The 25794-nt window shown below is 44.0% G+C and overlaps 1 protein-coding gene across 1 annotated transcript; it reads right to left on the reverse strand.

The window, feature by feature from the left end:
- Positions 1-1422: 1422 nt before the first annotated feature.
- On the reverse strand, positions 1423-25353 carry PSMD13 (proteasome 26S subunit, non-ATPase 13). The gene is made up of 13 exons (XM_040409399.1): positions 25141-25353; positions 21669-21747; positions 19655-19689; positions 17499-17554; positions 17342-17385; positions 14196-14282; positions 10326-10497; positions 9725-9804; positions 6584-6709; positions 6430-6492; positions 6204-6284; positions 4929-5045; positions 1423-1832 (listed from the first exon to the last, which is right to left on the reverse strand). The coding sequence occupies exons 1-13, from the start codon at positions 25239-25241 to the stop codon at positions 1737-1739; spliced, it is 1137 nt and encodes a 378-aa protein (XP_040265333.1). The 5' UTR covers positions 25242-25353; the 3' UTR covers positions 1423-1736.
- Positions 25354-25794: the final 441 nt, after the last annotated feature.

The raw sequence follows: 25794 nt of genomic DNA on the forward strand, positions 1-25794 counted from the left end.
GGAACACGATGAAGCCACCCCTGCAGCAGGCCGAAACCTGCAGAGATAAAGAGAAGAAAAAATAAAATAAATAAAAAATTAGCAGGATGACCTGCGAAAAAAAGATAGCAGGTCATGTCTGCCTCCTACGGACACTAGAACAAGACTGGTCTCTCTCGGCTCTGGCAGAGGGGTATAGCCTATCTGGGTGGAGCCAACACTTTTTTTGTTTGTTTCTAGTGTCAGCCTCCTAGTGGCAGCTGGGCATATACCCATGGTGCTGTGTCCCCCAATGCCATGCACGAGAAAGTAGGCTGTAGTGCCCTATAACAGGCGACCCCCAATGTGTAAGCCGCTGCCCCTTCACGTCCTGCAGTCTGAACTTGGACGAACAAGACTGCTCAGTTTTTGATCTCACTGCATGTCCTGTACACAGGTTACAGAAGCAACTGGACCCTTACTACAGAGAGACGCTTAACATATAAGATTTAGTGTATGGGATATGTTTTTTGTGGTTGCCCTTTGTATAATAAAGCACAGTCTGCAGTGCGTTACTATACAGCTGAAAATAGAATGGTCTGCAGACGCAAACTGACCAGATGGAGGCCAAAAAGACTGGGGGACTATAGAAATATTAAAGGGGGTTTTCCTACTTTTTTATACTTAGCAGCATCTGATCTGTGGGCGTCCTACACTCATGTCCCCAGCTAATCAGCTGTTTGATTTGAGGAGGCTCAGGGCAGTCTTATATTTCTTTCTTCATTTGTGCCCCGAAAACAGGCACAAATGAAGATAAATAAGGCCCACCCTTGCCACGGCCATTTTCAGAAAACGGCGCAGGAATTCCACTTGCGGCAAACTTCTCCGGGCCATCATCCATCTTTCTATCCAGCTTCCTCTTTGATTCCACATATCTTAATTATTGTTAAGTTATATGGAAGCAAATCAAGTATCAAGTCAAATTAGCGAGATTTTCTTGCCCACAGACATTTTCAACGTTCAAAGAGAAAAATACAGGAAAGTAGTAGTGTCCTTGTGGCACAGGCTTGGCGGTATGCATCGTCATACCTTTCCCCCCTACACTGTATGAAAGAATATTGTACTGCCCTGTAAATTATTTTTTTTACAATAGGAGTCTATGGCTGGTGCATGCCACTATGTCTATACAACAGCATACATTGGTGGGATAAATCAGGGAATATTCAGAACATATACCTCCAATGTAACAAAAAAAAAACGAGGTGTAAACAGCTTTAGATGGTGGGAATTTGGCAGATTTGATTTCTTTTTGTAAATGAAAGCAGATACATTTTTTGTATTCAGCAAGTTCTACTGCATTGTACGTGTATTTAGAGTATTATTACTTTTTTTCAATGTAAAAGATCTGAACTTGTACATGGAGAATGACGAGTAAGGATTTATACAAATAAATGTGAAACGTCAAAAGGTGAGTTTTTTTTATTTTTTACGATTTGACTGGTAAACTAAAAGACGTCAGAACATCAGTTAAGAGTTTACAGAAATTGGTTTATTTGCGAATTGCCATTATCAGGGCGGGCACAAACCCTAGAACATAACATAAGAGGCTGCATCTTCTAGATAAAACCAGAGAACAGGTCAGATGTGTCAGGCAGTGGGAGCTTTAATCCCTCCCAAACGAGTCCTGCTATAACCCCTACACTGTGCTCACTAAGGCAGCAGCAAACGGTGATGGAGGAGGGACTGGTGCGATCTCCGAACGGAAAGTGGTAGGAATTCTACGTCAGGATGTCATGGGCTTGATGTTCTACCAGCATCTCCATGCTCTTCACATCTGTGCACCAGAACTCCAAGCGGTCTTTCATGCCTTTGATCTGAATAAAAGATAAACAAAAAGCATAAAATTAACTAAAACTTAATGGTAAAGATTTCCTAATACTGTCTAAAAGCAAGACAGTGTAAACCGCAGGGTTCATGCACACAAACGTATTTTCTTTCAGTGTCCGTTCCGGGGTTTTTTTTGCGGACCGTATGCGGGACCATAAAAAAAAAAAAAAACGGAAGTTACTCCGTGTGCATTCCGTTTCCGTATTTCCGTGCCGAAAAAAATAATAATAGAATATTTCCTATTATTGTCCGCATTACGGACAAGGATAGTACTGTTCTATGAAGGGCCAGCTGGTCCGTTCTGCAAAATACGGAATGCACATGGATGTCATCCGTATTTTTAGCAGACCGCAAAATATATACGGTCGTGTGCATGAGGCCTAAGATAAATAGTCTTAAACTGCACCAGATTTAACACAGAGGCCGACGATAAATTATAAATCAGACCGTATAATAGTACTGACACCCCGCTGCAAGGGAGATAACTACAATGAGGTTCGCTGTCCCCACCATCGGACAATGACTGGCAGGTTTCTTTCCTGTTGTGCATGGGATAGAAACCTGTCCATCTTCTTGAAGCAGGAGCAGCCAGCCCTTATTGGACGCCTCTCCCTCCTGTGGGGTTCAGCATGTGAGTACTATAAAAAGTACAGAAGTGACAAATCTGCGGGTCCACCACTAAGCTATGCAGCCCTGAGTGACAGCAGCATAGTACAGGTGACAGGTTACCTTTAAAGGGATTGTCTTGCTTTAAAATTAAATGACGGGGGGTGGGACACATTGTAAAGAGCACCTCCCACTTTAGAGGACCCTACAAGTCTATGTCTTACACATACTGGGGATCATTTATGCCAGAAACTGGTGTAAAAAATATTTTAAATGCAATTGTGCCACTGCCCCTTTTCAGAAAGTGCCAAACGGTGGGCGATCGACCTCAAAATATTTACTTTTATGCCAGTTTACTGGCATAAATGACTACAGAAATCTACCCAACTATGAGCTGGATTAGATTTTAATCTAGGCTCACAGACTGCCAGAGGATGCACCTGGTCATAAATTCAGTGCCTTCTCTGGTGGCACAGGGTATTGCAGGGACGCTGGTCTTTGATAAATCGAGCCCCACTGTCTATTGCTTTCAGTGAGAACTGAATAATGTTAACAAGTGGTTTCCCAATGGAATTGTTTATGGCATATCCATAGGATACGAGAAAATCTGTAATTCAATCTCTGCCCAGATGCGGCAGCCACCTCACCGGGCGGGCCAGAGGGCATATGTGCAGGTACCACAGGTGGGATCCACATTTATGCCATAGATGTCTGTTACCACTTTCTCTGTGGTGACACTGCAAGGGAGTTGGACAATGTCTGTCTGCTTTCCCACAGATTACAGCTGATTTTTTGGGGGTCCCTGTAGCAAGAATATTCTGTGCTCAGATTTTTTAAATCATAAAAAAATAAATAAAAAAAAATAGATTGTCCAAAGAGGACAACCCTTTAAAGCAGCGGTTCTCAACCTGGGGGTCGATCGGCCATTTCCGGGGGGTCGCCTGAGGCTTCCTATTGTGGGTCGCCCGCACAACGGCAGCGGCCCCTTATCCTCGCGCACAGGAAGTGATGTCCTATCACTGCCTGTGCTTGAAGGAGCCTGACGTCTGGACGGGTAAGTCGGGCCGCCTGTCTGCTGAGGTCCGAGTTTTTTCGTTAATGACACCGCCGCTGAAAACCACTGCCACCAATTATTTAATTGAGCCTGGCTAATTTTATTTTAATTATTTGGCTGAGCAAGGCTTAATTTATTTGGGGGGACATGAAGCACCGCTGATTTATTTATTTGGGGGGGGGACCTGAAGCACCGCTGATTTATTTATTTGGGGGACCCTGAGCACTTCTGATTTATTTATTTGGGGGACCCTGAGCGACATTGATTTATTTATTTGGGGGTACCCTGAGCACCGCTGATTTATTTATTTGGGGGAGACCTGAAGCCCCGCTGATTTATTTATTTGGGGGACCCTGAGCACTTCTGATTTATTTATTTGGGGGGGACTTGAAGCCCAGCTGATTTATTTATTTTTGTGGGGGGGGGGGGTACTGTGAGCACCACTGAGTTATTTATTTGAGGGGTACTGTGCGCACCACTGATTTATTTTTTAGGGGGTATTTGTTGTTTATTATTTATTTTATCTTGTCTTTGTGATTAAATACTCTGCTTTAATTATGTTCAATTTGTAGCAATAAAAATACATCCTGCATATCAGATATTTACATTACAATTCATAACAGTAGCAAAATTAGTTATGACGTAGCAAGGAAAAAAATGTAATGGTTGGGGGTCACCACAACATGAGGAACTGTATTAAGGGGTCACGGCTTTAGAAAGGTTGAGAACCACTGCTTTAAAGCATACAATGAAAGCAATAACATCTTTCATTCTGAAGTAGATGATGTGAGGATACGGATATAGCAGAACTAAAAAGAAGTGTGATAACTAGGGACGAGCGAACTTGTGTTTTAAGTTCGGTGTACAAGGCTTAGGTTATCTAATGGTTCCGTTATGGATTTCTCTACCACGGACCATAAGTTATGGTCCATGGTAGCGGACTTCTTAGATAATCCGAACCTTGTACGGTGAACTTGAAACACAAGATCGCTCATCCCTAGTGATAACACGTCACAGAGAAATCCCGTGACAAAAAACATTAAAAGCTACTGAAAAAAAATCAATATTTTCTTGCCATTTTTTACTTAACATGTAAATTTTAGCTCTGCTACATCTGTATACTGTATATAAGCCCGGATATGTATATCTGGGAAATGAGGTTGAGCTGCAATAAAATGGCACTATTTCTATACAAAACGCGGACCGGCTTTCACATTCTCCAAACGGTTGTACAAAACTGGAAAAACACGCTGATTTTTAACCCTGAAACAGCCTAACACCTGCCCATGGGTTGTGTTTGGTATTGCAGCTTCGCTCCAGTGAAGCTGAGCTGTGACACCACACGCAACGTTCAAATCCTGAGAACGGACATGGAACAAGTTAAAATGGCAGAATTTTCAATATTGGGAGAAGCTGAATATACCTGCTGCAAATCAAGAACCCGAGGCTGAACCCATGTGATGTGTACTTTCTTATCCACTTCGTCAATGCTTCCCCGCAGCAAACCCACAGATAACGCCTTCATGACAAGAAGCTCCACCTAGGATAAACAAAGAGGTAGAATAGCATGGGACCCACTTTACCTCCCCTATGTACATTATATTGCTACTATGAGAGATTTCCCTAGAAAACAAGCAGCCACCTCTGGGACCTGCACCTATCTCCAGAACAGACCCCAAAAGTAAAAAAGAGTGCACTGTGTTCTCCATTAATTTTGCTATCTTCATAAGTCCCATAGAAACGGATGGATAGCGTACCTTGCAAGTGCGGACACCACTCCATTCAGTTCTATGGGACTGCTGGAGATAGCCGAGCCAGCGCTTAGAAATGAATGGAGGGCGGCCTCCCACGAGCGTTTGCACTCCCCTCACTTCGGATGTCCCATTGTGAAGATGGTGGGACCTGCAGCTATCTGACATTGATGGCATATCCTAGCCCATATGTCAGGGATGGCCAACCTGCGGCTCTCCAGCTGTTGCAAAACTACAACTCCAAGCATGCTCAGACTGCCTACAGCAATCAGCCTACAGTAGGGCATAATGGGAATCATAGTTTTACAACAGCTGGAGAGCCGCAGGTTGGCCATCCCTGCCATCAATATTACAGATGGGAATACCCCTTTTCATTTTCTGGCCAGGTTTTACAGTTTCATGGGTCACTTTACCGACGATGATCTTAGTCACGGTACAGTACCAATTGCATCACGGAGATGATCAAATGTGTGCAAAATGGTTGGATTTAGCGCGTTCATTTATGAGGCAAACTGGCAATTTGGAAAAGATCATTTGCAGAATTAAAAGGAATCGGTCATCTCTGAAACTAGAGAAAGCAGGGAATAGTTTAAGTGCTGCCAGTTACGTCATTTTTATCTTCATAGTCGCTGTGCTCCCCACAAACCAGCAGTAAGATGCACTGAGGACCCCCGAGCTCATGCACATAATGGAGTGCATTTTCTTGCTGGTTTGTGAAAGCCCAACTCCCGAATGCAAGTGAGCATGAAGATAGAAATGACATAACCGGACTTGGCGTCACTTACACTATACACCGCTCAGAGCCGACATATTTCCTTTAGACATTGGGGCAGATGATACTTAGATGAGACAGTCTAAAGAGGAAACTCATTTATTAAAGTGGCTTGCGTTGAAAGATAAACCATGAAAGATCCTCCCTACTATAATTGTGCAGTTACTCTACTCACATCATTTACGTTGACCTGTGCACTCTTTGCAATCTCTTCGAATGTCAGCTGACGATGATTTGCCGGCCGCGTGAATGTCATCTATGAAGATACGAGCACCAGGCAGTCATTTAAACATACTACAGTCAAAGATTGTGAATCAGTATACATTATTGCGATTAACATTTTGCAGTAAAAGTTTGGTAGACATCTGATGAATACCAGGAACATTTACAGAATCCCTCACCTCCATTAAACAGAGCAGCTGAATCTTCTTAAGTAAAAGATCTTCATTGGCAGCCAGGTCAGGCTGAAGGAATAACGAAACATGGTAAGAGACAACATAGGTCAGTAATAGAGTAGCTGTAGACTATAGACGAAATGCAAAACTGGTTTCAAACCTGTTGTCCCCAGGCGGTTTTCAAGGCTCTGAAGGTCTCTACGTTGCCGCTGTTGAAGGCATAAAGGGTGTCTATCAGCCACTTTCGCTCAGAGCTACGCAGGGATTCCAAAACTGGGTGCATCAGCTGAAGAAAGAAATCACAATGTCACAGTACGTAACGATTTCTAAAATGTAAAGCCTCCTGCACACGAACGCGTGCTGCAGACCGCAAATTGCGGTCCGCAATGCACGGGCAACAACCGTGGGCCAGCCGCATGCAGATCGCGACCCCATTCACTTGAATGCGGTCAGCGATTGTTCCGTTACGCAAAAAGATAGAGCAAGTTCTATCTTTTTGCGGTGCGGAGGCCCAGAACGGAAGCCACAGAAGCACTCCGTAGTGCTTCCGTTCCGCATCTCCGGATTTGCGGACCCATTGAAGTGAATGGGTCCGCATCAGTGATACGGAATGGTGCCTGTGTATTACGGCAACGGGACACCTACGTTCGTGTGCAGGAGGCCGAATTCTGATGTAACGACTGGAGGAATTGTATAATTACATTGTCATTTGAACATTGTTCTCAGGGGTTTTCTGAGACCTCAGGAAAATCCATCAATATTAGGCCTCCTGCACACAAACTTTTTTTTTTTTTCAGTTTCGGTTCCGTTTGCAGTCAGTATGCGGAACCATTCACTTCAATGGGTCCGCAAAAACAATGGAGGGTACTCCGTATGCATTCCGTTTCCGTATTTCGGTTCAAAGATAGAACATGCCCTATTGCCCGCAAATCACGTTCCGTGTCTCCATTCAAGTCAATGGTTCCGCAAAAAAGAAATAAATACGGAATGCATCTGTATGTCTTCCGTATCCGTTCCGTTTTTGCTGAACCATCTATTGAAAATATTTTGCCCAGCCCAATTTTTTTTATGTACTTACTGTTTAAACATTATTGTATGCTTCCGTTTCCGATCCGCAAAAAACAGATCACAAAACGGAAACCAAATGGAAAAACGAAACGGCAAAACTACTGAAACAAAAAAAAAAAAAAGATCAGTTTAAAACAGACCGCAAAACCATACGGTCGACTCGTGTGCAATAGGCCTTAGACTGGTGGAGGTCAGACTCCTGGCAATCACATCATAGACTGACTGACGGGGCTGTAGAACCACATCATGATTTAGCAGGGACAGGATCCGTGCCTGGTCAACAATAAAGGAGACATGGCGCTTGTTAGAGTGCCATAGTCCCAGCAGTCAGAAGTCGAATAGCGGAACCACACACCTTTTTGGGATGGGTGCTGCTGCGGTTCTCCCAGCCACAGAAATATGAAAAAGAAACCATGGAACTCGAATTCGACGGAAAAGAGTCTCACACACGTTTATTGATAACAGGAGGTTATCTTCAGTGAGCAGATTAATGGGGATGCCACGAGTCTCACCCCCAACAATATCCCAGAAAATCCCTTTAAGGGCAGTTTCACTTTATACTCTCAGTACGGCCTTTTTTAATCAGATGTTTTCCCACTTACTTCTCAATAGGAAAAAAAAAAAAAAAAAGGATGAAAAAAAATATGCATATATTTCAAGGTGGAACAAGTGTTAGGGACCACTCAAATGAGACGACCTTGACGCGGTGAGTGGCTTATTACGCTTTGGCCAAAATGTACACCAATGTTTCATCCAGCATGGAGGCAGGGCAGAATGCTGGATGCAGAGTGCGATCACATTTGCATTTTCCGTTTGTATATGTATTTCGCCATAGTGATATGCACCTACATACGGGTTGTGCGGACTCAACCCCCCATATTTCAAGGTGTGTTTTAGTGTCCTGCTACACGGCGACATCAAGTCGCACGTTACAGAGGGATATGGCAACATGGCGGCATGTGTTGCACAACATTGGATATAACGTATTTCACTGGTGTCACAATTCGACACGCCACATTTTGCACTGCAACAGTAGCAGAAAAATCCGACTTGTATGGATTTTTTGTGATGCTTGTGTCGCAGCATGTCCCACAGCGACACCATTGAAATGAATTGAATCAAATGTTCACAACACATGTTGCGGTGTAGCAGGTCCCTTACAAAAAAAAAAAACAAAAAAAAAAAAAACACACAGCATTGTAAGCATTCTAAGCCTTAATTCTGACAGGTGTATTTTGCCAGGGTTACTATTCTACCGAGTTATACTTAATCCAAAAATAGGATTATTTGTGCTCACCTGTAAAGACCATGGGTATAGCTGTTGCCACTAGGAGGCGACACTAAGCAAAAATATTTTAGCTCCTCCTCTCAGCTATACCCCTCCTGCAGACACTGAGCTAATCAGATTGTACGAAAGCAGTAGGAGCAGCCAACAATAAAAAGTAAAACGGAGATGGGTCAGAACCAAGAAACGGAGGGACCCATCAAGGAGAGCCAGCAATGTACTTACTGTGTCCCCCAACGAACTTAGCGAGAAAAGGATTTTACAGGTAAGCACAAAAAATCCTATTTTCTCGCTTGTATCATTGGGGGACACAGAAGAGCAGTACCATGGGGAGGGAACAAGACCAGAATGAATCCAAAACCTTTCATGAGGACCCGCACAGAATTGCGGGGGAAGGACACACCAAAAAACCCTGAAAAAATGGGCAGGAAGAGCCATTCCCAGGAAGGCCAGCCAAAGGGGGGCTGAATACACAGAGACCCCGGCTGGGCAGAAGAAGAACAGCACAGGGGGCATAAGCCACGGCTTAGGAGACTTCGGAAGAAGTGGAGAGCATACGGAATATCCACAGATAGACCAGAAAGAAAACAAGTCAGTCACCAGAACAAACGGAGCGACTGCAGGAAAACATGTCTGCCTCCTACAGACACTAAGCTAAAACTAATTAGCTCAGTGTCTGCAGGAGGGGTATAGCCGAGAGGAGGAGCTAACACTTTTTTGCTTAGTGTTGGCTCCGAGTGGCAACAGCTATACCCATGGCCTTCTGTGTCCTCCAATGATATGAGCGAGAAATACAGCCCCTTAGGAGTCTTATGGCGTTATATGTTCAGTTCAGTACATTGATCTATCCGGGGTGCAGGTCTTACATCAGGAATACAGATTGCTAAATACAGTTATTCTGATAAAAGCAGCTTCCGGATAGCAAAAGGTTTTGCAAAAGAAACTCACCAGTTCTCCAAAGTTATAGACCCCATCTCCAAGCAAACCAGCCAGGCCGAGAGTGAATGCTCTGTCCTGCTGTTCTGACACTGCAATTAAACATAGAACATGTAAGGAAAGATCTTCAGGTACTGCTGTAACAATGTATTAATACACTGCGGCTGATTTCTCTGTATCGGGACTTCCAGAGGTACTAAATGTATAGTAAAAGATCTCAGCTTCTGTGATGGTGCTACTTCGTAAACTCGACTAGAAAAGCAAGAGGAGGCCCGGGGAATAACTAGCTGACAGCACACGGTGGTAGAACAAGAACAGCCAGGTTCTGATTTCTGAGCAAAGATCTTCTTTTACTGGGTTTTTCTAGAACGCAGGAGGTTGGACAATTTTCTTGGAGAGAAGCAAAGAATAGTGTTGAGCGAACTTGTGTTTTAAGTTCGGTGTCTAAAGTTCGGGTGATCGAAGAATCGAGTTATAGATTCCGCTTCCACGGACGATATCGGAATTTAGAATCCATAACGGGATTCTTCGATAACCCGAACCCGAACTTCAGACGCCGAACTTAAAACACAAGTTCGCTCAACACTAGCAAAGAAGAGTTTGGGGAATTTACCTGGCAGGTCTTTTAGTTCTGTGCAACCCAAGTATCGAAGAGCATCTTTATAATAGGAGGCATGGTTTCCAATTGTCTGATAATACTTGCTAGACAGGTCATAGAAGCGGCTGTGCACAGACGTCACACCGGGCAACCCTCCAAGCATCTCGTCCACAGCTTCTATTGTTTCCTGCAGATTGATAACAAAACAAGCAGAGAATGAATCTGAAAGGCAACGGCTACCAAGATTCATCAATCCAAAGTGAAGTACAGGCCATACGCACCAAGAACTCCTGATGAGTGCAGAGACGGTGGGTTTGTAAAGCTCGACCAACACCCATCATTACTTGCCCAAACTCATAATGAACTTGTCACTTAGTTACAATATCATCTTAAAGTTCCCCTAAATGTTCAACTAAAAGGCTACTTTCACACTGGCGTTTTGGCTTTCCGTTTGTGAGATCCGTTCAGGTCTCTCACAGGCGGCCCAAAACGGATCAGTTTTGCCCTAATGCATTCTGAATGGAAAAGGATCCACTCAGAATGCACCAGTTTGCCTCCGTTCCGCTTTGGAGGCGGACACAGCTTGCAGCGTTTTGGTGTCCGTCTGACGAAACTGAGCCAAACGGATCCGTCCTGACACACAGTTAGTCAATGGGGACGAATCCGTTCTCTATGACACAATCTGGCGCAATAGAAAACGGATCCGTCCTCTATTATCTTTCAATGGTGTTCAAGTCGGATCCGTCTTGGCTAGGTTAAAGATACAGTAATACAAACGGATCCGTTCTGAATAGTGATGAGCGGCAGGGGTCATATTCGAATTTGCGATATTTCGCAAATATTCGCACATTCGAATATTCGTTATATTTCACAATTTTTCTTACTCGAAATATATCGACAAAGTAATGATCGCGTAATATGCGAATTTTCATAATGCAAATTTTCCAATTGCCGAGCAAAAACATGATTCCTCCCTGCTTCTTGCTTGTGGGCTAATGAGTCATAGCACTATTTCGAATATATTTGTTTTTTAGAATATTCGTAATATTCTAAAACAAGAATATATAGCAATATAGCGAATATTTGAAATTTTTATTTTTTTCAATAGTTGAATTTTTTTTCCAATCTGAACTTCAGATGAGAAAAAAATTACAACTATTAGACAAAGATTATAGCACTATATTAGCTAAATTACTCTATATTAGCGAATATATATATATATTCTTGTTTTAGAATATTACGAATATTCGAAAAAAACGAATATATTCGATATAGTGCTATATATTCGTTTTTTAGAATATTTATCATTTTTCTTATTTAAAGTCATGATTCCTCCCTGCTTCTTGCTTGTGGGCCAATGAGTCATTGGCCCACAAGCAAGAAGCAGGGAGGAATCATGTTTTTACTCGGCAATTGAAAAATTTGCAATAAAAATCTGCAATAAAATAAATCTCGAATATTCGAAATTACGAATACATCACTATATTCTAAATATTCGCGAATTTTCGAAGTACCTATATTCGCGATAAAAATTCACAAGTCAAATATTCGTGATCAACACTAGTTCTGAACTGATGCATGCGGTTGTATTATCTGAATGGATCCGTCTGTGCAGATCCATGACGGATCCGCACCAAACGCGAGTGTGAAAGTAGCCTAAAAGGTTTTCAAAAAGTGTTAGAAATACCCTAACATATTTCTTCTAATATACTTTATTTAGTGATATTCAAATTTTACCACCAAAAGAGGCCCCTGAAATTCAGGCCTAATGAAGCGCCATTCAATACAGCGCATACAGATTCTGTACACTGCAGCCGTACGGATTCTGATTTGTACAATATGCTCTGCAGTGAGCGCTGTCCTGAATCCTCTGCATAGTACATTGGTGCGCTACTCTTCTAGGGCACAGCTTTTTTTCGGAGGGCACAGGCAGGAGCAGCAATATGCGCTCCTGCCAGGACAGCGCACACCGCGGCCATATTGTACAAATCAGAATCCACACACTGCATACATGGCTGCAGTGTACAGAATCTGGATGCAATGTTGTGATGAGCGCTTCAGGAGGCCCGAACGTCAGGGGCCGCTTTCAGCGGTAAAATGAGATCAATAAAGTATATTACTAAAAATTATTTTTAGGGCGTTTCTAACACTTTGAAAACATTTTAATTGAATGTTTAGGTAAACTTTAATGTTTTATCGAGAATATTCAACCAAATAGTGGTACAAGGCTTGCTTTCTGCAATGGAGTGCTCTTGTAGAATATGGACATACACGCCCTCTAGTGGCTGCAGCACATCATATATCATCTGTCACCAAACAGACACTAATGACAAACAAAGAATTCATTGGGTACAGATAAATGGCTTTTCAAATCGTGATCTATTCAAATGCTTGTTTAACTGGTGCAGGTGACACTCCTGCCATATTCTTAAAAGATCTTAGAGGCATTTTCTGAGACTTAAAAATTGGCATGGAGCAGCGGGCTATCTAAAGTAAAGAAAAGGCCTTACCCACCTTTTAAACGTCTTGCTACTCTGTTCCCCACTGTGTCAGAAGCAATGATCTCACATGCATAGTCCACGTGACTGCTGCCAATCACTGACCTCAGAGGTCACGTGCTATTCCTGCACACATGACCACTGAGGCCAGTGACTGGCTGCAGCAGTCACTTGAACGTCACATGGGTGCTGGGGGCCCACAACGTGGATCAGAGCGGCAGGACAATTAAAAAGGCTTCTTAAATTTATTTTATACAGCCTTTTGTTCTGTTACAATGTTTTAAAGGGCATCTGTCAGCAGATTTGTGCCTATGACACCGGCTGACCTGTTACATGTGCGCTTGGCAGCTGAAGACATCTGTGTTGGTCCCATGTTCATTTGTGCCCGCATTGCTGAGAAATATATATAATATATGCAAATGAGCCTCTAGGAGCAACGGGGGCGTTGCTATTACACCTAGAGGCTTCACTCTCACAGTAACTGCTGCACCCTCTGCAATTTGACAGGGTCAGGCAGTGGAAACGTCATCACACCTGGCCCTGTTAATCAAAGTGAAGAGGACGCAGCAGTTGCAGAGAGAGCAGAGCCTCTAGGAGTAATGACAACGCCCACGTTGCTCCTAGAGGCTCATTTGCATATCTTAAAACTTCATTTTTCTCAGCAATGCGGGCACATATGAACATAAGACCAATACAGATGCCTTCAGCTGCCAAGCGCACATGTAACAGGTCAGGCAGTGTCATAGGGACAAAACTGCTGACAGATGCCCTTTAAAAATCATCATCAACCTGCTGATCTGGAGCCTTTGTGAAACTACAAGCCAAAAGGTGAAGACCACTGTTATGGAGCATTTGTCTACTGACAGATATCCTTACAAAGGGTATTTTGGTCATAACAATCAATCAGTTATCCTCCAGATAGTTGATTAATGTTAGTTCGGTAAGAGTTTGATGGCTGTAACCCTCACCAATCACCAACCCACAGACGCACATCCCTGGTGAGGACTCTGAATGGGGCACAGTTTTAATAACTTCAGTAGAATCTGACGGCTGCTCCATTGTACTCCTCTTCACTGCTGGAGGGAAACTGGAGTCCCCTGTCCAAGCGACTGCTGAGTGTCCTAGAAGTCAGACCATCACTTATCTAGCATGTATCAACTATCCAGTGGATAGATGATAAAGATCTGTGGTCAATATACCGCTTTAAGAACCTAAAAATGTACTGCTAAACCTAGAGTTTTTGTTTTCAGATAAAAGTCTGAACTAATAAAAGGTGTCTGAATATGCAAACTTCCGACAACGGAAAATAGGATCTTGGCTTTATTTTCTCTCATATGGTAACAACGCAAGATTTAAAGAACTGCGTTGCAGAATTTTCTTCCCCTACCTTGGTGGCTTGTAAGTCTCCAATGTTCAGCTTTAAAGCTCCAATGGCCGTCCTGCAGAGTATCACGGCCTCATCACTGCTTTTTACCTGGGAGCAAGAGTTGGAAAAACAAATAAAAAAGCTGTAAGAGATCACTGGCAGTGATATTAAATGTTCATGTGTATGCAATTTCAGATAACAGTAACAGGTTCTTGGGAGCACTACTGTATGAAAAGATAAACGATAGATCTTATGGAGCCAAGTTAATCCAAACAGCCTATGTTTGCTTTACTACAATATTCTGGAACGACTGTCCTGTCGGGTCAGGTGCGTTAGTCAAGGTGGAGGTTTAGGCCTCTTTCATCACACAAGCGTGTCCGGATAAGGCCTTAGCCCTCTTTCACACGGGCGTCACGTTTTGGCCCTGGATGTGCACCGGGTGCATTGCGGCAAACCCGCGCGAGTAGGTACCCAATTGCAGTCAGTTTTGACTGCGATTGCGTTCCGTTGTTCAGTCTTTATCGCGCGGGTGCAATGTGTTTTGCACACGCGTGATAAAAAACTGAATGCGGTACCCAGACCCGAACTTCTTCACAGAAGTTCAGGTTTGGGGTCAAGGTTGTGTAGATTGTATTATTTCCCTTATAACATGGTTATAAGGGAAAATAATAGCATTCTGAATACAGACTGCATAGTACAATAAGGCTGGAGGGGTTAAAAAAATATATATAATTATTTAACTCCCCTTAATCCACTTGCTCGCGCAGCCAGCATCTCTTCTGTGTTCTTCTTTGAGGAAAAGGACCTTTGATGACGTCACTGCGCTCATCACATGATCTTTTACCATGGTGATGGATCATGTGACGGACCATGTAATGAGCGTAGTGACGTCATCAAAGGTCCTATTCCTCAAAGAAGAAGACAGAAGAGATGCCGGCTGCGCGAACAAGTGGATTAAGGGGAGTTAAATTATTTTTTATTTTTTTTAACCCCTCCAGCCCTATTGTACTATGCATTCTGTATTCAGAATGCTATTATTTTCCCTTATAACCGTGTTATAAGGGAAAATAATAAAGATCGGGTCCCCATCCCGATAGTCTCCTAGCAACCGTGCGTGAAAAATCGCACCACATCCGCACTTGCTTGTGGATTCTTGTGATTTTCACGCAGCCCCATTTACTTTTATGGGGCCTGCGTTGCGTGAAAAACGCACAATATAGAACATGCTGCGATTTTCACGTAACACAAAAGTGATACGTGAAAATCACCACTCATGTGCACAGCCCCATATAAATGAATGGGTCAGGATTCAGTGCGGGTGGCAATGCGTTCACCTCACGCATTGCACCCGCGCGGAAATCTCGCCCGTGTAAAAAGAGGCCTTATGGTTGTAAAATGACCTGACCGGGTGCCTTTAAGGGTTCGTCTACACGAAGCACCAGCATTGCTGTTGGAATGTCGCCGCCTTGTGGCTGAGCATTTATTGGGTAAAACTGTGCGACCATTAAAAGGGTTGTCAGGTTACCGCTATTGATGACCTATCCTCAGGATAAGTCATCAATATCAGCTGGGGTCCGACCACAGCGCTTGTGCAGGCACTGGATTCTCTTCACTGTGTACCTGCTCACCATTGACATTGCAGCCTAAGTGAGTGGGACGCAGGAGCTGTAATTAACTCTTTGCCTCTGCAGACAGTTTTGGCCATAAATGACCAAGCTCTATTTTTCAAATCTGACAGGTCTCACTTTATGTGGTAATAAAACTTTGGAATGCTTTTACCTATTGTACTTCATGTTAGTGGTAAATTTGAGTTGATATGTTTTACCTTTATTTAAAAAAAAATATCAAAATATATCAAAATTTTACAGAAAATTTGATAAAAATTAGCAATTTTTCAAAATTTGAATTTATCTGCTTTCAAGACGGAGAGTCATACCTCACAAAACAGTCGTTACTTTACATTTCCCATATGTCTACTTTATGTTGGCATCATTGTACCCCATTTTAAAAGCGACACCACCCAAATTATTCAAAACTTACATTTTGAAACCTTTAGGTGCTCCACAGGAATTAAAGGAAAGTGGAGGTGAAATTTAAAAAGGTAATTTTTTGTGCAGATTTTCCATTATAATCCATTTTCTCCCGTAGCACAGCAAAGGTTAACAGCAAAACAAACCTCAATATTTATTACCCTGATCCTGCAGTTTATAGAAACACCCCATATGTGGTTGTAAACTGCTGTATGGGGACTTGGCAGGGCTCAGAAGGGAAGCCGCACAATATCGTCTTTGGAGGGCAAGTTTTGCAGGAATGGTTTTTGGGCACCATGTTGCATTTGAAAAGACCCTGAGGTACCCCAACAGCAGAAACTCCCAAAAGGTGACCCCATTTTGGAAACTACACTTTTAGTTCATTTTTTATAAACGAGCAGATATGCGAAAAAGCAATTTTCCGGGGCTGTGACCCTTTATAGTGTCACAGCCCCGTTTAACAGGTCGGATGTAGCACGTCCAAATCTTTGATATGTATGCTGGATAGGGGGCTTTTTTTTTACCACTACCTGGAGACGTGCACCCACCACATTGATACTAAGGAGTGCTGTCCATCCCTACATTGCTCTAATTGGATGTAGCTGTACGTCTGACTGCAGAAAGTTACATGCTATCTGGACGTACAGCTACGTCCATTTGCAGCGAAGGCAATGTCAGCAGAGAGCAGGTAAACAGTGAAGTGAATGCAGTGCTCGCACATGCGCTGTGGTCTGTTCAAACAGCTGATTGGCGGGGGTGCCGGGAGTCGGACCCCCACTGATCTGATATTGATGACCTATCCTGAGGATAGATCATCAATATCAGAAACCGGACATCCCCTCTAACAATGAAGGCCGAATAAACAATGCAGTTCTAACGAGTTAATATGATGCTGTTGTGGCTCACATGGCCAGGCAGCACTTGGCGGCAAGCTTGGTTAGTCTGCAGAATGGCCGCTCGTGTGGCTGATAAAATCAACCAAGGGCTGTTTTGTTTAATAGTACAAATACAATACAAAAAAAAGCCCATACGTCTTTTAACTATGAGGGGAAGGGGGGGCAATCAATCAATGACATGCAACAGTGTAGTTAGGGTGATGGCCTGAGCTCAATCACATCACTTAGATTAAAATGCCACCTTCTCCCGAGTTTTCTCTAGAAAGTTGAGAGCCACGGTGGGATCTATGAAGGAAAGCAAAATCAAAAAGAAAAGTTCAGACACTCAAAAACAAAACAAAAAAAACCAAAACATACAAGCCTCCCATCTCATCATCACCACATCCAACCATCCCTACCTGTCATCTGCCGCACCACATGGAGGACTATTTCAACCAGAGATAAAGGGTTAATTCTGAAATGAAAAACTTGAGTTAGAGGAAAAGTAATATAGGAGGCACAGCCACACATTTTTGGCGTTTTAAAAACACCAAGTGCTTTAGGTATTTTTTTCAGAAACCCCCCCAATAATGACTTCTATAGGAAAAAGCCTGAAAAAAATCCATTCCCAGGAAATACTACAGTTTGAAAAAAACAATAGTTATTCATGGATGTAAATAAGTGAAATGTACAAGTTCCGATGCCAAGCATCAAAGCCGCTATATAAAATTTTCATCAAGTCAACCTATATTTCAAAAAGATAGGAGAAGACAGTCAACTCCAACAAGTCCAGGATATAGGTAATTAAAAGTGTCAGGGAAAGACCTTCCTCAATGATTTATATAGAAAGGTCAACGAGGTCCTGAGAACGTATTAGGTATTTAATTTTAATGCTTAAAAGTTGTGATGTTCATCTACAGTACCGCAGTGCCATCTGGAGGCAGATGGACAATATTATATTATTTGTTCTATACCATATTAGGAGTTTGATATGACATCATGATGTTATTAGCATGCGAATACACCCACCTTACCTGATTGGGAATCCCTAATCTAAAGGGGATGATTCTTAGATAAGGGGGGGAATAATTACTCGTGTGCGGAGTAGCATAAGGGGAGCTAGAGAAAAAGATCCATATATCCATTGATCCATCCATTCAATCAAAAAAGAAAAACTTTACCAGAAGAAACTTGGATTATTCCTTTTGTATTACTAGGAAAGTTCTTCAGAACTGGTCCCATCTGAACTCTGTCTACCTTTGACCCGGTAACGTATATTTTGTCTACTACTCGTGATATTAATAAGATATTTCTCTCGGTATATAGCCAAGAGTTCCCATATTGTGGGAATATATAGTGTTAGGCGCCTCCATAATGCTGATTATTCTCTTAGCAAAGATGCATATTGTTAATGGAAGATCTGACATTATTTGAAAAGAGGACTAAACCCTTGGAAAGTTATTTTCCCTAGTCTGATTGCAGAGCTGAATATTTTATCATATTAATATCATATATTTCTGATTGGTCAAAGGAAAACAGAGTCAAGGGATAACAGTTATTTTCCTGTAAATCCGTGTTTTATTGTTATAGCCTGTTTGATAACAGAAGATCCTAAGTTTCTCTTGGTATATGAGTCCGTTTGTTAAAAGTATGACACTGGTTGTCATAAATCATTAAATCATACTGTGCTGATCAGATAGGGGTGTGTGAACACCACCGTGTGGTACATTTTGGGTGTTACTTTGTAACTTCATCATTTATTTTGCAATTGTATTGTTTTTATATTCTTTGTTTTTATAATAAACGATTATATATTTTTGCATATACAATTGTCCCTTTGTTTCACTGCTTGCACAAATCAAATTAAGATACTTGATAAAAAGAACTTAGAGGCGTTTTTTTTACGTCCGCCTGAAGAATAATATAATTATTATTATTTTTTATCCTCTCTTTTATATGAAGATTCTTTTTCATATAGAAGATATATGACAATGGAGAGGGGAGGGAGAATCAACTGCAGTGAGATGGAGGCCGAGACACAGAGAGGACACTAAAGGCTCTGGTAAGTTCTCTCTCACCCCAGAGCTGGATTCACAGATACACTCCCCAGTACTGCTGTATAAAGTTCTGGATGCTGCTGCTCATGAGTGAGCTACAGAGAGAAGGGGGAGAAGAATGTCCTCTTCTCTATGGGCGGTGTATGGGAGACATGACAGTCCACTGTTTCCCTGTCCCTTCTCCATAGGCAAGTGTTACCTGATCTCTCAGTGAAGTGAAGGAGATGAGGAGGAAAAAAAGACAGCGCCATTTTATTAAGATTTATGACATAGTTTTTTGTCTTTGCTTGTGCCACTGATTTATGGTAGTTTTTTTTATCATCAGAGATACTGTAAAATCTATATACCTGTGTATTTTTTTTCAAGACAGGAGTTTTATTTCCAAATGCTGCTTGCAATAGCTGTGGCCATCTCTGGTATTTTTTTTTCCATATGCTTCAAAAACACCAAATAAACTGAACAGAAAATCACAGCTCATCTGAGCAGGAAAAGAAACAGAAATAAAAACCTATTTTTACCTGTGCTCGAAATCATTGATGAAGTTCTCATAAAGCTGTAAAGCAAGAAACAAACACAATCATTATACTCTCTAATGACGTAAAAAAAACAACAACTAAATGATGTCACTATTTTAAAGGGAACCTGTCACCTGGAATGTGTATAGAGCCGAGGACATGGGTTGCTAGATGGCCGCTAGCACATTCGCAATACCCAGTCCCCATAGCTCTGTGTGCTTTTATTGTGTAAAAAAAAGATTTTATATATGTAAATGAGGCTACTAACATTTACGGAGCCCAGCCACGTCCAGTGTGAAGGAGCCCAGCACCGCCCCGCATCTTACGAATCTCCTCCTTGCTCCACATGCGCAGTGTCGGCATAGAGTTCCTTCCTTGTGCTGGCAACAGCCTCAGGGAACGAACTGTGCATGCGCTAGCTCGCGCATCGCGAGATTACGGCGCTCTAGCTTTGAGATGTCAGGGAGCAAGAAGGAGATTCGGAGGATGCGGGGCGGTGCTGGGCTCAGAGTCAAAGAACGCTGGACTCGTCTCTCAAGCATGGAGGAGACAGGACTCGTCTCTCAAGCATGGAGGAGACAGGACTCGTCTCTCAAGCATGGAGGAGACAGGACTCGTCTCTCAAGCATGGAGGAGACAGGACTCGTCTCTCAAGCATGGAGGAGACAGGACTCGTCTCTCAAGCATGGAGGAGACAGGACTCGTCTCTCAAGCATGGAGGAGACAGGACTCGTCTCTCAAGCATGGAGGAGACAGGACTCGTCTCTCAAGCATGGAGGAGACAGGACTCGTCTCTCAAGCATGGAGGAGACAGGACTCGTCTCTCAAGCATGGAGGAGACAGGACTCGTCTCTCAAGCATGGAGGAGACAGGACTCGTCTCTCAAGCATGGAGGAGACAGGACTCGTCTCTCAAGCATGGAGGAGACAGGACTCGTCTCTCAAGCATGGAGGAGACAGGACTCGTCTCTCAAGCATGGAGGAGACAGGACTTGTCTCTCAAGCATGGAGGAGACAGGACTCGTCTCTCAAGCATGGAGGAGACAGGACTCGTCTCTCAAGCATGGAGGAGACAGGACTCGTCTCTCAAGCATGGAGGAGACAGGACTCGTCTCTCAAGCATGCAAATTAACCTGAGATGAGTCCTGTCCCCGACTCTTGTCACATACAGGACTCATCTCAGGTTAATTTGCATATGTATCAAATCGTTGTTTTTTTCCCCCCACAATAAAAGCACACAGAGCTATGGGGACTGGGTATTGCGGATGTGCTAGCAGCGATCTAGCAACCCATGTCCTCAGCTTTATATCTAAAATCCAGGTGACAGGTTCCCTTTAAAGACCCTACCCAAGAAATTGCTAATATTTTCTTTCTAACTGGGGTTTGCCTCGCCCAGGCCTACAGCCAAATGTAAAATTATATGCTGGCCACTGAAATTAAGAGGGATTTTCCGAGAATGTGATATTGATACCAAGCACAGCCACTTTACAATGTACAGCGCTGTGCTTGGTGAGCAGAGAGAAGGCCGTGGCAATACTGCGAGCGCCGGTGCCTTCTCAAACAGCTGATCCCTGGGGATCCCGGGTGTGGGACCCCCACCGATCAGATACTGATGACCTAAAAGTCTCAGAAAACTCTTATTTGTGTCCATGGACCAGGTACATATCAGCCCCACGTGTTCTCTTAGGGCTGTATCCAACAAACGCTCCTGCTGCCCACACAGAGAACACCTTCACAGCAAATGACCTCCCCAGCCACGAGGGACAGGACGACACTGAGGAGTCGTCAAGGAGAGTCAAACGTAGTCTTCTTCCTGTCCCCGCCTGGTTGGAGGAAGGTGTCACTCATAGTAATGCCGTCATGGAGGACGAAAAGGAAAAACAGACACACAGGTCCTTCACGGACATCGTCATGGATGAATCACCGACCATTTTGTCACTGATGGCATCACAGACTTGTTACTAAGCATGGATTTGGTTTCATGGTGCCAGGGGCCCCCCCGACAGGTATACACTTACTTTGATAAGTCCATCTCCTTTTGCACATTCAGGATCCTCTACAAAATCCAGAAGCTGAAGAGTCAACTGATGCCAGAGCCTGTGAACGAGATCCACAAAGGATACTGAATCGAGATCTCTACATCTCCCATAAGCATCCTGTCATTTTGCTGACAAGCTAACCCTGTATGGGCACAGGCAGATCCTATCCACTGGATGTGCGACAATGCTTGGTTGGTTTGGAGGCCGGCCCCTGGTTATTACCCTGCCAATTGCCAGAACAATTATTACCTGAAAGGAGTCTGGCAACTTCAGACGCATGTGCAGATGAAGCTGAGGACAGCGCATCTCCTTAGGCTAGGTCTGCGCGACACATAGGGCACAACTACACTGCAACATGTGTCGCGCGGCAATTTTTATAATGGTAGTCTATGTTGTCGCACTGCGACATGCTGCGACAGTCACAGAAAAATCCATCTTGAATGGCTTTTTGGCGACTGTCGTGTCGCAGTTGCATGTTGCAGTGCGACACCATAGACTACCATTATAAAAATTGCTGCGCTACATTGGTGCGACAAAATGTTGCGCGAGAAATGTCGTCATGTAGACCTAGCCTTAAGGCTGTAGTACACAGCCCGATGTGGCAGACGATTGTCGAGAGGGAAGTGTTCCTTCCCAGCAATCGTCCGCTCGCTAGTGGAGGAGACCAGTGCTATTACATGCAGCGATCTCCTCCACAGCATGACGAGTAATGATCACTATGCCATCGCTTGTCCCCATTGCTGTATAGTGGTTTGCCAGATCATTATTAGACATCACGATCTGCCGCTTGCAAATGAATATTTTTTTTAACATTTGGATTGCCCAATCGGCGGCAGTATTACATTGCAAGATGATCGCCAACGAGGGATCATACGAACGCTCGCTAGCGATCATCTCCCGAAAAGATGGCAGGTGTAATATAGGCTTTACACTGCGCAGGTACTCTGTTCTCTGCTTCGCCTGTGCAAGTGCCCAACCCATCTCAGGTAAGAGAGAAATTATTTTACAATATAATGCTAAAACGTCCATCGCTACCGGGATATCTTTGGAAAGCTAGACCCCAGTTGCAATGGTTGTGGTCCTAAACCTAAAGGGTTTTTACAACCCATGACTTTTTTTTTTTTTTTTTTTACAAACTGCTTATAATAAAAGCCACAAAACCCACCTTTCCAGTCCCCTGCCACTCATATGCTGACACTTGGATCCTCTGCTGATTTCTATCATTACGACATGACCACTGCAGCCAACCAGCGGCCTCGGTGGTGCTAAAAACTTGATGTAATCACTGCAGACCAGTAAACGGAGACCAGCAGGGGGGTGATGGATGTGTTGGCAAAAGGGTGGTAGGGATGAGCAAATCAATTCAAATAAATTTGTCTCATTAGCAGGTGTTCTTCACCGGTGAGGACCCACAGGTGAAGAATCGCTCGCCTGCTTGTTGATAGACAGGAATAGACATCTTGCGCCTCTGTTTCCTGAGCAGCGACTGTTCAGGCGCGGCTACCGGGAAGTGTGGTGGTTCATCCACAGTCATTTGTCCTGTATAGCAGCGTTCCTCAGGGCCCACCTGGCGGTCAGGATTTGTGAATATCCCACAAAATGAATACCTGCGGTAAGTCTTGATGCAGGGACAGTAATTATATCACCTGCTTAAGGGTGCATTCACACAACCACGACCATACGGATGCCACGGTGTGCTGTCCGCATCTTTTGCAGCCCCACTGAAATGAATGGGTCCGCACACGTTCTGCAAAACTGCGGCATGGATGTGGACCCCATTCATATACGGTCGTGTCAATGAGCCCTAAGGACTGGAGTTGAGGAACACCGCAAGATTGTCAGGGACTGGCGAGACGTCCGGGCGTTTCTTCACCGGTGGGGACAGCCTGAAGAGCTCTTGCTAAACACACAAATCGATTCACTCATCCGACTCCTTTTGTTTTATCATTTTAAGAGATTTGTCAGAAATTTCATGGAGTTAGAAAACCCCTTTAAAAGGAGTTGTGAAAGAATGGGTCTCCCATTGGGTCGGACCTGTAAGGGAAGATTACTTACCTGCTTCCCCGCTCCTCCAGGCCTGCGGTGCTCGGCTGGGCTCCAATCATAGGATGCAGCCTCTGCCAATGATGTTGACATGGATGGAGCCTAAGGAGCATCGCCGACCTGGAGGAGAAAGAGCGGGGAGCCAGCGCCGGGAAGGGGAGGGGGGTTGCCAAACCCACCCCCATTCTTGCACAACCCCTTTAACGTGTTATAGCAACACATCAGAGGTTTTAAAGGGAACCTGTCACCGGGATTTTGTGTATAGAGCCGAGGACATGGGTTGCTAGATGGCCGCTAGCACATCCGCAATACCCAGTCCCCATAGCTCTGTGTGCTTTTATTGTGGGGGGGGGGGGAAAAACAACGATTTGATACATATGCAAATGAACCTGAGATGAGTCCTGTATGTGACAAGAGTCGGGGACAGGACTCCTCTCAGGTTCATTTGCATATGTATCAAATAGTTTTTTTTCCCCACAATAAAAGCACACAGAGCTATGGGGACTGGGTATTGCGGATGTGCTAGCGGTCATCTAGCAACCCATGTCCTCAGCTCTATACACAAATTCCCGGTGACAGCTTCCCTTTAATCAGTGAAGGTCTGAGCGCTGAGACCCCCACTGATCGATAGAAGAGCGTCGTCTCCTCATTGCAGGAGACAGACTCACTAGAAAGTGTATGATTCTGTCCAGTCTGTCTCCTGCCGCTCTATGTGAGCGCTTCTCTCTCCTCGTTCTAGCGATCAGTGGGGGTCTCAGCTCTCCGGCACCCACCAATCAAAAGATTTGATATGTCACTATGACATTACCCCTTTAACAACATTAAATACATTGATTTGCTGTGTTGTGACCCAGAACACTATAGACTTAGGGTTACCTGGACACGGCCAGGGGTCAGCCATTGTGAAACTACAACTCCCAGCATGCTCCATGCATTTCTATAAAAGTTCTAAGAACAGTTAAGCAAGTGTGCATGTTGGGAGTTGTAGTTCTGCCGCATGTTGGGAGTTGTAGTTCTACCACAGTTTGGGTGCTGCAGGGTTTCTTGTCACTTCTGAGCAGAGCTCTTCTTGCTGTCAAAATGATCGAAACCTCACTGGAAACCCACCACACCTCATGATATGTCCATGAGGGGCCCAGCAGAGGCTTGGGGCCCCGCGCCATGTTCTACCTTACAAAGAGAAGACAGGGAGGCAGTGTAAATACAGCCAACAGGTCTCATTACTGAGGGCAAACGGAGGGCCCCCAGCAGCCAATCAGATCACTGCTATCATCTCTTAACCTGAGCTGGAAATATAAAAGGTGGATTCTGATTGGCTGCTAGGTAAGGAAACCATTAGTCTGCGTTTATAAACGAGCTCAGTGTGCGAGTGCCATTGTGCCGTAAGCCTCTGTCACCCTGCACTCACTTCTTGTTGTACAGCTCCTCCATTCGGTGCCATATTGCCGCCGTCTCGGGCGTTGAGCTCTGACTCTGCTGCTGCTGGAGGAAGGCGGTCACGTCCTTCATTTCGCTGAATGAAGACAAATCTGGATAAAGGTGAGGGAAAAAAAGAGCGTGCAAGAAACACCGGCCGCCACTACCGGAAGTGTCAGAGCAACCTGCACACTCACTTCCGCTGCACAGAGTCGTAAAGCATCAGCGATAAACTACATTTCCCGGCGTTCTGTGCGGCAAGCCTCTCCGCGGCCATAGCGACTGTTACTATGCGACGTCGGAGGGGACGTCTGGTAACTACAGGGGCTGTTGTGGGACAAATTACCTGAGCTCGTGTGTTATGTTTGTATTCCATCTGAACAATAAAGCTTTGGCAGTGTGATAGATAAGGTTCTAGGTGTTCAATGGCTCCATTGTATGGTCCCTGGGGCTAGAACATGCAGGGTCGGTTTTAGACAAAATGTGGCCCATGGCAAAATCAAAAGTAGGGCCCCAAATCTTGTAATAATAATCACAGTTACATTCTGTCGATTCTGGCGCTCCCTCACAGATTTACACCCCCTAAAGCTCCTCACCCTCATGGCCCCAGACTATGCCACATAGGGTGGCCAGACATCCGGTTTTA

The sequence above is a fragment of the Bufo bufo genome, chromosome 10, assembly GCF_905171765.1.
Source record: "Bufo bufo chromosome 10, aBufBuf1.1, whole genome shotgun sequence".
NCBI lineage: Eukaryota > Metazoa > Chordata > Amphibia > Anura > Bufonidae > Bufo > Bufo bufo.

What these genes read in the sequence shown, in the direction of transcription:
- PSMD13 (XM_040409399.1), bottom strand. Translation starts at nt 25,241, where the DNA reads ATGAAGGACGTGACCGCCTTCCTCCAGCAGCAGCAGAGTCAGAGCTCA. An exon ending in AAGGAGATGGACTTATCAAA is followed by an intron (nt 19,690 to 21,668) that starts GTAAGTGTATAC and finishes CTTGCTTTACAG; the next exon opens with CTTTATGAGAACTTCATCAA. An exon ending in TAGAGAAAACTCGGGAGAAG is followed by an intron (nt 14,283 to 17,341) that starts GTGGCATTTTAA and finishes TCTTGCTCCCAG; the next exon opens with GTAAAAAGCAGTGATGAGGC.